General features: G+C 51.5%; 1 protein-coding gene across 1 annotated transcript in view; it reads left to right on the forward strand.

Moving 5' to 3' along the window:
• The window catches only part of CACNA1S (calcium channel, voltage-dependent, L type, alpha 1S subunit), an 81,717-nt gene that overhangs the window by 30,843 nt on the left and 36,888 nt on the right, over positions 1–13,986 (forward strand). The window contains exons 11-19 of the mRNA XM_011990610.1: positions 3,830–4,055; positions 4,801–5,008; positions 6,337–6,457; positions 7,329–7,443; positions 8,597–8,690; positions 9,410–9,479; positions 11,850–11,982; positions 12,650–12,779; positions 13,056–13,115. Of these exons, the coding sequence (XP_011846000.1) occupies positions 3,830–4,055; positions 4,801–5,008; positions 6,337–6,457; positions 7,329–7,443; positions 8,597–8,690; positions 9,410–9,479; positions 11,850–11,982; positions 12,650–12,779; positions 13,056–13,115 (1,157 nt within the window). The remainder of the gene's footprint in view (positions 1–3,829; positions 4,056–4,800; positions 5,009–6,336; positions 6,458–7,328; positions 7,444–8,596; positions 8,691–9,409; positions 9,480–11,849; positions 11,983–12,649; positions 12,780–13,055; positions 13,116–13,986) is intronic.

The raw sequence follows: 13,986 nt of genomic DNA on the forward strand, positions 1-13,986 counted from the left end.
TTTACAGCAAACATGGGCTGGCATCTGCTCAGCTTCTGAGGAGGCCTTGGGAAGCCTATAGTCACGATGGAAGAAAGGGAGGGCAGGCACATCACATGGTGAACGCAGGAGCAAAAGAGAGAAAAACTGGGAGGGGAGGTGCCACACACTTTTAAATGACAGGTTTTGTGGTGAACTCAGAGTGAGCTCACTTAACACCAAAGAAATGGCCCAAGCGATTCATGAGGAATCCGTCCCCGTAATCCAAACACCCTCCACCAGGCCCCAGCTCCAGCACTGGGAATTACATTTCCACAAGAGATTTGGGCAGGGCTATCTATCCAAACGATATCAGGCCTTATATGTGTTGGACTTTACACTTTAGGCAATGGAAAGCCAATGAGAAGTTAAAAACAGGAATATAGTGTGATCAGACTCAAGTCTTGGAAAGCTCAGTCTTGGTGGAAGGTCAATAAGTCAGCCTCGTCCACGTGGTAGATGTTCCCCTGGGTGTGGAGCTTTGGACCCTGAGAGGAGTAGGATATGAGAAAAGAAGGACCAGTTCCAGCAACACCGTGGACAAGCTCAGTACCCTCCCCGCAACAAACATGTAGCAATGCTGCGTAAGGCATAAGAACCATGTTTCCCGGAATGAAAAGGAAGTCTTTGAGTGGCGGAAACAAAGAAGTGACCCAAAACCAGAGCAGCGAGCTTGTGAACTGACTTCCAAGGACATTTTAGACCTAGGCCTAAATCCTAATGGGTAGCAGCTGGGTTCCTAAGGCCTGTGCAGGGCTGGAGACAGGGCCCTGGGCCTGCATGAGGTGGGAACTGGAACTGTCACACCTACACAGAGCCAGGGCCCTGGAAAGGCTGCCCCCGTGGAAGGGAAGCCAAAATCTCACTGGGCCAGGAAACGAGCTTGGAAGTTTATTCCTGCTAGAGGCCCTGGGAGAAGGGAAAAATGTCTCAAGTGAAAAATCAGAATCCTATCAGTGCCTTGTGTAGGTATGGAGTCCAATATACACTACCTCTCATGGTCCAAGGATCCTAAGCTAAGATAGTAACATAAAAATCAAGTTGCAAACAAGTAAAATCCCTGGGGTACCCCACAGAAGCAAACATAAACCATTCTTTAAGGATGCTTCTTAATCTAAGGCATATAGAATTTCTGCAGGGAAAAGTGTTTCCTGAAGATGAGCTCACAATTAAAAAAACAAACAAATGAATGAACAAAACTGCAAACCAAATAAGGAACAGAGCCACCCTGAGAAACAGTCATCAGGTACAACCAATGGAAGCTAATAGCCCCAAAAACCTGAGATGATAGAATAGTACAAAGGAGACTGTTTAAAATGATGAAAGAGGTAAAAGAAGGAAAATAAATAGAAAACAGGATTATCTTTTTCTATGGGAATGAAATAGGAAAGAAAGCTAGTTCTAAATGAATTCATTCATTCATCTGTTCATTCATTTCAACCAGTCTTCTCGAGAGCACCTTGAATGTGCCAATCGTTGTCAAGGCACTGTCAATGACCAAATGTGGAGATGGTGTAAACAGTGCCCACCAAGAGGAGTCAGGGATGATTTTGAGGTTTGTGGCCTATGCAGATAAATGGATAGTAGTGCCACCTGCTGAGAAAATGGTTAATGACCAAGTATTTTGGGTAGTGGGTGAGGATGGGCAGTATCCATGAGCTTCGTCTTGGGCATGGTGAGTTTGCTGTGCCTTTGAGACATCCCAATGTACATGTCAAGGAAGCAGATGGGAAAATAGGTCTGGAACCCAGCAGAGCAGTCTCAGCTAAAGAGCTAAATCTGGGAGGCCTTGGTGGGGATGGTCTGAAGCTGTGGTCTTAGATAACACCAGATCCCCAAGGGAGAGTGTATACTCAAGGGTATCACTCAAATCAAGCATTCAATGGCTCGCTGTTTCATCCTGCTGAACCCTCAGCTGGAATTGCCCCAAAAGCAGTGGTAGGGGAATTCCCACAAAGGACTACCCCAGACAGTCCTGAGATAGGGTCGGTTGCCATTCCAAAGAAAGAAGTACTAAATGCCAGGGTGATCAGTCCAAAGCTTTTGTTGGGGAAACTTACTACAGAATGTTGAGCAATCCTCGTGATAGACAGCAAGAGAAAAGGGATGTTCTACCCAGACTTATTCGCAGCAATGGGGTCAGGGCATGGACTTTACGTAAGGGTTTAAGGAATCTGGCTCAGGGCTGTGGCCAGTTCCTTTCAATGTTTGGGGCAACACCTATTACCTTTATTGTACTTAGGAATGTTCAAGGCCCCAGTTTGAGGTCAAGCCTGCTGAGAAAAACCTGTAGCTGCGGGTCACAGAGTGGTCAAAGCAGTCTGCGATTTTCAGTCAGGACACAGAAAGAAAGTGGCAGGGTGGGAGTGGGGAGAACTGGAAGACCCTATGCTTGCTGATGTAAAGAATGCATCTGCAGAGGAGGCTCAGGAAAATACAGAGAAGTAGAGGAAATCCAGAAGGATGTGGCACCACAGAAACCAAGGACAGAATGCTTGAAAAAGCAAGAGGATGGTCAACAATGCCCAGTGCTGCTGGTTGGTCAGGAGCGGGAGGGTTAGATCAGCACTAGATGTGGCAGATTGATGCCCCTGGAGAGAGCTGTGTTGGTGAAGTAGTGAGGGCACATCCAGGTAGGGATGAGGTGAGGAGCAAATGGGGCAGGGCAAGGGGTGAAGAAGTGAAGAGAGCAATATAGACAACTTTTGGGAGTTTGACAGTGACAGGGAGGAGAGAGCTAGGACAGGAGATAGAGGGAAAATGGGAGAGTCTTGGGGTTGTTTGTTTTGTTTTTGTTTTTGTTTTGAGATGGAGTCTCACTCTGTCGCCAGACTGGAGTGCAATGGCTCAATCTCGGCTCACTGCAGCCTCCGCCTCCCAGGTTCAAGTGATTCTCTTGCCTCAGCCTCCCGAGTAGCTGGGATGACGGGCGTTGTGCCACCACACTGAGCTACTTTTTGTATTTTTAGTAGAGACAGGTTTTCACCATGTTGGTCAGGCTGGTCTCGATCTCTTGACCTCATGATCCGCCTGCCTTGACCTCCCAAAGTGCTAGGATTACAGGTGTGAGCCACCACGTTCGGCCTAGACTTGGGCTTTAAGAATAGCAAAGGGAGGGCTCATTTGAAAGAAAGAAGTTAAATATGTAGGAAAGAAAAAGAATCACGGATAGGGAGCTTCCTGAAAAGGGGGGGCGGGCAAAGCATAGGAGGACGGATTGGCTTCGGGTAGGTGGCAGGACCCTTCTCTACTGGGAGGGAAGTGTATAGGAATGAGAGAGTAGCAGACTTAATGAACTTCGGTAGAATTAAAAGTAATAAAATCATCTTCCTGTTAAATATGATATGAGTTAGCTTGCAAGAAATCAATGGGCAAAATTTACCAAGTTGTTTTTTTTTTAAAAAAAGTTAATTTAAAAATTCGCTGGACATGGTGGCTCACACCTGTAATCCCAGCATTTTGGGAGGCTGAGGACAGTAGATTGCTTGAGCCCAGGAGTTCAAGACCAGCCTGGGCAACATGATGAAACCCTGTCTACAAAAATACAAAAAACTAGCTGGATGTGGTGATACACGCTGGTATTAGGGAGGATCACTTGATCCTGGGAATTTGAGGCTGCAGTGTGCCATGATTGTGCCACTTCACTCCAGTCGGCAGAGTGAGGCCCTGTCCCCTGCACCCCCCCAAAAAATCCATGGTGCCTCGGAAACAAGGGAAGGGGCATCCTGGGTTGAGGCCCAGCCAAGGCCAAGGCTGGGAGGCAGGAGAAGGGAAGGAGAGTGATGCTGGGGCTGTGCCGCCAACCCTGCAGACATTGCCAACCGGGTGCTACTGTCCCTCTTCACTGTCGAGATGCTGATGAAGATGTATGGGCTGGGCCTGCGCCAGTACTTCATGTCCATCTTCAACCGCTTCGACTGCTTCGTGGTGTGCAGCGGCATCCTGGAGATCCTGCTGGTGGAGTCAGGCGCCATGACGCCCCTGGGCATCTCCGTGCTCCGCTGCATCCGCCTCCTGAGGATCTTCAAGATCACCAAGTGAGCGCTGGGGTTGGCTGGCACTCCCGGGTCCCCGGCGGGCACCACGGCCTGGTCTGGTCTACACCCACCTCATTTCTCGGGATCTGGAATATGTGTAGGTTCGTCAGTGGCCCCTTGCCTGGACTTCCCTCCCTCCTTGAAATAAGCTCCTTCTGTGAAAAAAGGAATCACTTCCCCACTTTGAATCCATTTCTCTGTTTTTTTCTTACCATAGTCTATGGCAGGGTAGGGAGAAGGGGTGGTGGGAAAGAGAAAGGAAGAAGAGAAAAGGAAAGATGGGAAGAGGGAAGGAGGACAGGAAGAGCTGTAGGGAAAGGGGTGAAAATAAGAAAGAAGGAGGAACACAGACAATCAGAGCCTTTGTGAGGTGGTGAAGGAAGAGGAGAGGGGTTCATCTGCTTGCACTATTTATCCATCACTTGCGTGATCTAGGTACTGTGCTAGACACAGGGCATCGAAGGTATGTGGGAGAAAAGCCGTCCTTACTCTCATGGGGTTTCTCGTCCAGTGACGGGACCTAAAGTTAATCAATAGTCATATTAACCAGTGTGAAATTACAGACAAGTGCTCCGCAGGAACACAGCGGGCATGCAGCCATGAATCCAGGGCCTTCCAGCCCCGAGGCAGCCCCTCTCCCTCTGTGTCACGTCAGTCCTGAGTCTTTCCCCCAAGCCTGTCCACACCTCGTGGGCCCCAGTGAGAGGGTCTATCTCCTCCCACCTTGCACCTCCTCCTCCTTCAGATACTGGACGTCGCTAAGCAACCTGGTGGCATCCCTGCTCAACTCCATCCGCTCCATCGCCTCCCTGCTGCTGCTGCTCTTCCTCTTCATCGTCATCTTCGCCCTCCTGGGCATGCAGCTCTTTGGGGGGAGGTATGACTTTGAGGACACAGAAGTACGGCGCAGCAACTTCGACAACTTTCCCCAAGCCCTCATCAGCGTCTTCCAGGTAGGCTGTCCCTCTGTGTGGCCATCCTTCTGCGCAGTTGCTGAATCCTGCTTCTCTTGTCCTTCAAGATCAAGGTGGGCATCACGTTCTCCAGGAAACCTTCTCGGATCTGCTGGTTGAGTGCAATGTCCTTCTCTGGGCTCCCCTAACACCTGTGCGTCTCTCCATTGTGACACTTGCTTATTTGTCTCCTTCACTGTAGCTGCACCCACTTTGTCTGATTAGTCTTTGTTTCTGGTGCCCAGCACAGTGCTGGCCTACTACAGGATAGTATGACTGGGTTAGGGATGGCCTGGGAGTCCAGATGCATGCTTTCTCTCCCATGTGCTACTCAGGTCTCAGGGCAAAGTCAGATAAGGGGAGCTTTTCCTCCCCAAGGCTGAGAAAGCCCCAGAGAAACACAAACCATTTCTCACTCTGCAGGCGCGGCACAGCCAGTTCACTATCAGCCACCCAACAGAGCATGGCTGTGGCCCAGTGAGAAGCTTTCAGGGCCCCTGGCCTCCTGGAGGAGTTTTCTTAGTGTAGACGTGGAAACATTCCTCTCTGGAGTGGCCCATATTTCATAAGTGACGCCTCCCTTTTGTACCAGTGAGAGATGCAGTGTGTGATCATCCATCGGTCCTGTGGATGGCTTTGCCCACTCTTTCTTCCATTAGCCCCACTGGCTGGTCAGGCCTTGGGCCTTTCAAGAAACTTGACATTTCACATGACTTCTAAGGCCAGAATAACAGGAGGCCTGGGTGGGTGCAGCACAGTGAAGCCCGGGGATTAGGAACAGAACAGGGAGGTGGCGAGCCCACAGTCCAATTCCTTGTCCGTAGAGAGCAGTGATAAGCTTCTATATCACTGGAATAGGGGTTTTGTTTTATTTTTTGAGATGGAGTCTCACTCTGTCACCCCGACTGGAGTGCAGTGGCACAGTCTCAGCTCACTGCAACCTCCACCTCCTGGGTTCAAGCGATTCTCCTACCTCAGCCTCCCAAATAGCTGGGATTACAGGTGTCCACCACCATGCCTGGCTAATTTTTGCATTTTTAGTAGCAATGGGGTCTCACCATGTTGGCCAAGCTGGTCTCGAACTCCTGACCTCAAATGATCCACCCACCTCGGCCTCCCAGAGTGATAAGTTACAGGCGTGAGCCACCGCACCCAACTGGAATAAGGGTTTTGGGGAGAGCAGGGGCTGGCCACCCGGACTGTGGAATGAAAAGAGGGAAGGTCTGAGAGAACCACAGAGTTGGAGGAGACCTTCGGTCTATGCGGTCCCGACAGAAGACTCTCAGGCCCCTCTGTGTTCCCGAGCCCTCGTTCCTCCCTCCACACAGGTCCTGACGGGTGAAGACTGGACTTCAATGATGTACAATGGGATCATGGCCTACGGTGGGCCGTCTTATCCTGGCATGCTTGTGTGCATTTACTTCATCATCCTTTTTGTCTGTGGCAACTGTATCCCCTTAGGAGCAGGGTGCAGAAAAGAGCTTAGGGAGGGGGTGGGGGAAAGGGCTTAAAATGGGAGTCAGGGGTGTCCAGTTTCTAGGTAGCTAGGCCCTCTGGCTGGAGGGGAGCTCCCAGGCCCATGGGGTAGGGGGGTAGGACATAACAAATGCAGGTATAGCTGTAGAATAATTCTTTCTGCCAAAAGATGAGAGACTTACAGGGGTGTTTGGCTACAGCTGGGAGGAATTAAAAGCCCAGTAAGGTCAGTGAGCCTAGAGCAGTGGGGAGGAAGGATAGAGCTTTGCTGAAGAGCATGAAGATGGTGGGACAGCCTGCTCCAAAGGTTCAGAGGCAGGCAGGGAGCCACCAGGACCCTGTGGCCGGGATGCTCAGCCTGAGCGCTGGGACCAGAAAGATGGAGCCAGGACAGGCCGAGAGATGAGAGGAGCAGATATGAGGGTGAGGTGGATGGGACTGGAGAGATACTGGCGGTTCCTGAGGCATCCTGGTGCCTGCACCATGGAATGTGATACTGTGGGGAGTTGGGGGGAAGGGCACCGTTGTTCCCCGACTCATGTGTGCCTCGCATGGGTCTCACTTGTTTTGCCTCACTGGCTCTCCACGCAGCTCAGTGTGGGATCTGGGACCAGTCTGGACAGGAAACGGATGGTTCAAGGTCACAGGGGATTCAGGCTCCTTCCTGAGTAATCTCCACAGGCAGGCCTCCCTGAGGGCCTTCCGCTATGTCCCTGGACCCACACCTTCCCATGGATAGCTCTGGGAGTAGGGTTAGGTGCTGCCCACATGCAGGCAGGCAGGATTCCTGCCCACAGGCTCCCTTCCACCTACAACCGAAGGCTCCTTAGCTAAACCCGCTCAGACATCCTGCTCAATGTCTTCCTGGCCATTGCCGTGGACAACCTGGCCGAGGCGGAGAGCCTGACTTCTGCCCAGAAAGCCAAGGCTGAGGAAAGAAAACGCAGGAAGATGTCCAAGTGAGTGCTTCCTTAGCAGGAAGGGACCTGGAGTGCTCAGCCGTGGCCATGGCCTTCCAGCCCTGAACAAACGATCAGGGTCCCTGACATGGTAACACCCACCTCAGTGGGCAAACTTCTGCAACCTGTGCATGGAGATGGCTGAGGTCCTTCCCTGTGGACAGGAACAGAGACATGTTGGCCTTCTGGACAGACAGGCCTCAGGATGCAGAATGCCAGAGCCTCAGAGCCCGGCCAGTTGAGCAGGGCTCCCCCGGGGAGGGATCCTGGGAATTCCCTTCCCAACCCTGTTACTGAGTCGCCATGCTTCTGGGAGAGAGGTGTTGCCCTTTGCTGAGCCTCAGGCATCCTCTCTTCTGTGAAGTGGGCATTGGCTTCTCAGGTTCTTCACAATTCTCTCCATCTGTGACTTTGTCAGTGAATTCTTTGTAGCCTGGGACCCTCCTCTGGGAGTGGAAGCAGACTGGTGTTCTAGACAGTGTTTCTCAAACTCTAACTGCAAAAAAAATCACCTAGGGATCTTGTTGAAATGCTGATTCTGTTGCAGCTGGTCCAAATCAGATAGGGCAGGGTCGTAGTTCTACATCGAACAGGCTTCCAGGTGGTGCCCATGCTGCTGGTTGGAGGATTATGCTTTGAGTACCTAGGTTCTAGACAGAGTCCTGCTTCTTCCAATGCCCATGCCTACAGGAATGGGACACCCGTTCCTGTGGAGGCAAGATGGAAAAAGAGGGACCAGCAATGGAGTTCAGACATTTCTAAAGAGTTGGAGCCATCTTGGGCAAACCACTCTGGGCTTCCACTCTGTGAATGTTTATGAGATGTTTGTGAGCCCAAACCACATCTTGGGCTTCCACTCTGTGAATCTTGTATAAACACAGTACAAAGCCACATTCCACCCATTCACTATCAACCAACATTAAACATGGCTGACCAGTGAGCCACAGGTAGCCATGGGCCCATGCTGTGTGTCGGGCCCACTCACCATAGAGAAAGGAGTTGCCTGAGCCCACTGCACTTCCCATCTGGGGGCTGATGCCACTCCTCCTACAGATCCCAGCCCTTGGTGTGGGATCCTCCTGAGGGTGTTGTCAGGCTAGCAGACCCCTGAGGACTTTCTGGTTTGGCTTCCACTTTGGGTTTTCTAACTCAGGGGTCTCCCAGACAAGTCAGAGGAGGAGAAGTCCATGATGGCCAAGAAGCTGGAGCAGAAACCCAAGGGTGAAGGCATCCCCACCACTGCCAAGGTGAGCACCTCGTGGGGATGTTAGAGGCAGGCTGGGGGCTCTTCCAGTCCCATGGTTCCCCTCGTACCACAGAGTACAGGTGGGATAGGTTGGGGAGGTGGGAGAGTTATCAGCCAGGTGAAGGCATCTCCCTGTGTCTGACTGGAGGGAGAGCCAACGAAGCCATCTCCAGGGACTCCCGCACTGAGAAGCACAGACTTCCCAATCTGAGAACCAGACTTCCCCAGAGTAGCAGCTTCCCACGCCAGACCAAGGAGGTACCTCCTCTCCTTAACACCCACTGTTCCACTGAGAGCCCCAGACCGGCTTCCACCACTGCTAGCCCCACCCTGCTTGTTCCCATCTGGCTCTGCTCACCATTCCTGAAAACTGAGGAACTGGAGTTCAAAAAGTCAGGGAACCGGGCCCAGAGGGGCTGGAGGTCCTGGCCTGGGAAACTCAACTCTCTTCTGGAGAACCAAGCAGTGGGTGTGTGAAGATAGAGTCAGACAGGCTAGGGCGGGCTCAGGCCTTGCCCTGTGGGAACTTGTGCAGATTGTCTGGCCTTGCTGGGCCTGGCCTCTCATTTGTAAAATGGGGGCGATCATAATATTCCCTGTCCCTTAGCCTGTAGGGATGATTAAGTGAGCTGAACGCTAACAGGCTCTCCAGTATATGCTCACTGAGGGGAAACCGCAACTTCTTTTTCATTGTTATAGTCCTTGTGTTCCTTCCTACAGCTGAAAATTGATGAGTTTGAATCTAATGTCAATGAGGTGAAGGATCCCTATCCCTCAGCTGACTTCCCAGGTGAGGATGCTGGAGACTGGACTGGAGCAGGGTGCTGGGGTAAAGTAGGGGTGTGCCGGTCCCTAATTGTCCCCGTGGGCAGTCTCTTGTGTGTCCCTACCTGGACCCCTCCATGTGGAGATCAGAACACTGGAGACATCCCTTCTGTGCAAATAAGCCATCTGCCAGCTTGTCTCTCCCAACAATGCACACAACAGAAAAACCCATACATTTTATTTTCATGTAACTCAGCAAGTATTTATTGAGTGCCATGGGTACTCAATAACTCATGTTATTTCATGTAACTCAGCAAGTATTTATTGAGTGTGTGGGTATACAAGTCTTGCCTGCCAGTCATGCAGTCATGGATCATACATGAGGATACACCTATCTATGTAGTAATGAGGCAGATTACTCACTATCCAGTGTCCAGTAGGACTGGGGGCCGGAAGGATACAGGGATGAATAGAACCATGACAGGCAGTGTGGGTAAGTTCAAGAGGAGGAGACAATGGTGGGGTAGGGGGACCATGGATAAGAAACAACCGTGGATAAACCACAAACATCTCATAAATGCAAATAGCCAGTGACTGCCGCAGAAATTCCATTTATCTGGACCAAGAAGAGGACAAGCAGAACCAGGCTGGATTAATCTTACCAGGCCACCTGGCAGAGCCCTGGGGTCCAAGAACTCTCTGAGTCCTGGGTCCTTTGGATCACCAGGTCAGTGGGTCCATTTTAGGTCTACTTGTCCCATCAGCTGATCAGCTACTTTTATGTCTACTTATGGAATCAGCTGATTAACATCTGTTTGCTCCGGTGACTCTAAGCTCCAGGTGGACTTTTGTGTTCCACACAGCACAGTGTTTGGCTCAGAGGAGGCCTCAATAAATTGAATTAATGAATGAATGCATGAAAGAAGTTTGCAAAGTGAAGTATGGGGAGAACGGAGCTGGTACAAGTAAGACTAATGAAATTTCTTCAAATATCCACCAGGAATGAATATTTGTGTTTTAGAATAACTCATTTTGAGTTGTTTCATCTAACAGTTACCACCTATTAGATGGGAGTGACTAGTGTGCAGGTGAGATGGTGGCTGATAGGAAATCTGAGGTCAGGGAAAGGGAAGGGGCTGCAAAGAAATGAGGAAGGGAGGGGTAGAGGGGGTGTGGGCTGGGCAGCAGGAAGAGTGTCTTACCAAGGGGACTGAATGTGTTTATATCCTGCTTCTTTCTAAAAGTAGTTTGAAATGGCTTACAGCAAAAGATATGTGCAACGAAATTAAACTGGACATAGGCAGAGGAAGTAAGAAGGTGGGGGAAGGATGCAAATACGCTAACTCTAAGAATTAACGGTCTCTGCGATTAAGCATGAAATGTGTCTCTGGGGTCTGTGGCAGGCTGGGCAAGACAGGAACTGTCAAGTTAGGCCACTCATTCTGAGGAATAAGAGTTTTAGCTTCTCGGGGGAACAGAAAAATTGGAATGTGACTTGGTGGGTTTGAGAACCCCTACAGGTGGCCATGATGGAGACAGTAGAATCCAGTAGCTCTTGGCTTCCCTCAAGGCCTCTGCCAGGGGCCAATAGGGGTAGGGAAGAGGTAGCTGTCAGGGGAGGGAACCAAGAGAAACCCCAGCTTTGTAGTCCCCCCACCGTCTGATCACAGGATTCTCCCACCCTGGGAGCTGAGGATTTCAGGTACTCAACTTCCTCACATGGTCATGAGACCCAGTGAATGTGCTTAGAATGTCTGTCTCTTCCTCTATCCCCTGCTCCCATCCCCTGTACCTGGTGTGGTCCTGGGGACTGGGTGAAGCTCAAGAAATTCTGATTGCTTTTTTCCATGCTGGAAGCTTCTCTGTGAAGTTACTGTTTTTAAAATCCTAGTCCAGGAGAGGATCACAGAGTCCTTTTATTTCAACAACCCTCCTGCCCCTTGTCGGTTTCACAAACTGGAAAGCTGATGCTGACGAAGGGCACAGACCTTCCCAGCACTGCACAGCAAGTTAGACGCAGAGCCGGAACTAGGACCCAGGTCTCCTCTTCTGAAGCAGGGTTCCCCACTCCATCCCCCAGCCTATGGATATTTGAGGCGGTGTGGACTGAGCCTTGAGACACAAGATGCAGCCACAGAGTTACTTGGGCTTGCTCCTAGCCCCACTTCTGGAAGGTTGTGAGCCTCCCTTACCTACCCTTGACAGCTCAAATCTGCTCACTGTGAAGAAAAGGAGATGCCCAGGCTGAACTCTGCCAAAGCCCTAGGGTCCCAAGTCAGCCCGGTACCACCGTGCTTACCAGCTGCAGGGGCTCCTAGGAGGGCTCTGAGCACAGAAGCCACGGGCATAGCAAAGCATGGGAAGACACCCCTAATTCCTCCTTCTCTCCCCACAGGGGATGACGAGGAAGATGAGCCCGAGATCCCACTGAGCCCCCGACCACGCCCCCTGGCTGAGCTGCAGCTGAAAGAGAAGGCCGTGCCCATTCCAGAAGCCAGTTCCTTCTTCATTTTCAGCCCCACCAATAAGTAGGTGCCCCTTGGCTGCTGTGGGGGTGATTGAGGAGGCTCTCATCTGCTTCCCTGCCCTAGTAAAACCCCCATCTGACTCTCCATGCCTACAGTTATACTATGAGAAACTCAGTGTTTTAGCTTAAAGTCTTGGGCCCTGTTTAAAATGCTAGTATATCTGGGAAAAGTAATGCTTTAAACCTTATCAGTTATTTACACCTAAGAGGGACCTGTTTATTGATTCCTTTCTGAGAGAATAGCTTTAGACAGGACAAGGGGGAGAGAGCAAGGGAAGCTATAGTTTCTATGGGCTTCATTCTTTTACACCTTTAAACTATACACAGGTCATAGTCTCTATGTTTCATCTGTCTGCCTCATGGCTAGAGACCAGCCTGTCCCATTTTCATCTGATGGGAAACCTCAGGGTGGTGCCATAATCGCAGGAAGGGGCAGGTGGTGGGAGGGGCTTGGCTGGGAGGCAGAACTAAGGCTTTAGAAACAGAATGAGGGGTTAGGGCTCCCTGTGTGTCCAGCCAGAGGACGCCGCAGGTGCAGGGCTGCACTTCTCTACTGGCCGGGGAGGAGCAGGAGGTGTATCCCGTGTCCCTCCACAGGATGGAGGCTGATGAGGCCAGAGCCTCCGGCAGCTCACAGCTCCCCTGCCCTCCCTACCTCGCCCCACCAGGATCCGTGTCCTGTGTCACCGCATCGTCAATGCCACCTGGTTCACCAACTTCATCCTGCTCTTTATCCTGCTCAGCAGCGCTGCACTGGCTGCGGAAGACCCCATCCGGGCTGATTCCATGAGGAATCAGGTGATGGGCCTCACCCTCTCTGCTGCTCAGCACCCCTGCCCCCTCCAGCCTCAGCCTGGTGCCCAGGGTTCAGCTGTATCCTCTATGTGGCGACAGGCATCAGAGTTTCTTAGAGTTTAATTTCTCAGGGCTAGGACTGCCCACTCCACTCCTTCTGAACGGCACAGGCTGGGGCACAGACTGGCTCTGACTGCCTGCTTTAGTGTTGCTGCTGATGATGATACTTTTGCCCCTTCCTCCTCTCACTGGCTGCTCCCTTCCCTGCCCTGTCCCTAGATCCTTAAACACTTTGACATCGGGTTCACCTCTGTCTTCACTGTGGAGATTGTCCTCAAGGTGAGTGAGGCTGTGGGGCAGCCCTGGGGAGGGAGTTTCCCTGATGTGGTTCCAGCTTACACACACCGAACTCAGGGGCTGGAGAGAAGTGGAAAAGAGGTGGAGAGTGGCAGGAAAGACTCACGGGACCCAGCACACCGGGCAGACCCACAAGTGTCTGGGTGGTGGGCTGGAGAGTGAAGCCCAGCCAGCCTGTGGCTCCCCTATCCACAGAGTGTAGCCCATGTCTTGAAGCCTCAGGCATTTTTCTTTTTAGACGTAGTCTCGCTCTGTCACCAGGCTGGAGTGCAGTGGCGCTATCTCAGCTCACTGCAACCTCCGTCTCCTGGGTTCAAGCAATTCTCCTGCCTCAGCCTCTCAAGTAGCTGGGACTACAGGCGCATGCCACCACATCCAGCTAATTTTTTGTATTTTTAGCAGAGACAGGGTTTCACCACGTTGGCCAGGACAGTCTTGATATCCTGACCTTGTGATTTGCCCGCCTCAGCCTCCCAAAGTGCTGGGATTACAGGCGTGAGCCACCACGCCCGAAGAAAAACTCTAGCATTTTTCTTCCATACAGTTAGCTTAAAAGCAGACCTGGTGGCCGGGCGCAGTGACTCACGCCTGTAATCCCAGCACTTTGGGAGGCCAAAGTGGGCGGATCACCTGAGGTCAAGAGTTTGAGACCAACCTGGCCAACATGGCGAAACCCCGTCTCTACTAAAAGTACAAAAATTAGCCAGGCGTGGTAGCGGGTGCCTGTAATTCAACTACTCGGGAGGCTGAGGCAGGAGAATCACTCGAACCCCGGGAGGCGGAGGTTGCAATGAGCTGAGATCGTGCCACTGCACTCCAGCCTGGGTGACGAGAGAGACTCCATCTCAAAAAA

This window comes from Mandrillus leucophaeus, unplaced genomic scaffold, assembly GCF_000951045.1.
Source record: "Mandrillus leucophaeus isolate KB7577 unplaced genomic scaffold, Mleu.le_1.0 Scaffold38, whole genome shotgun sequence".
Classification (NCBI taxonomy): domain Eukaryota; kingdom Metazoa; phylum Chordata; class Mammalia; order Primates; family Cercopithecidae; genus Mandrillus; species Mandrillus leucophaeus.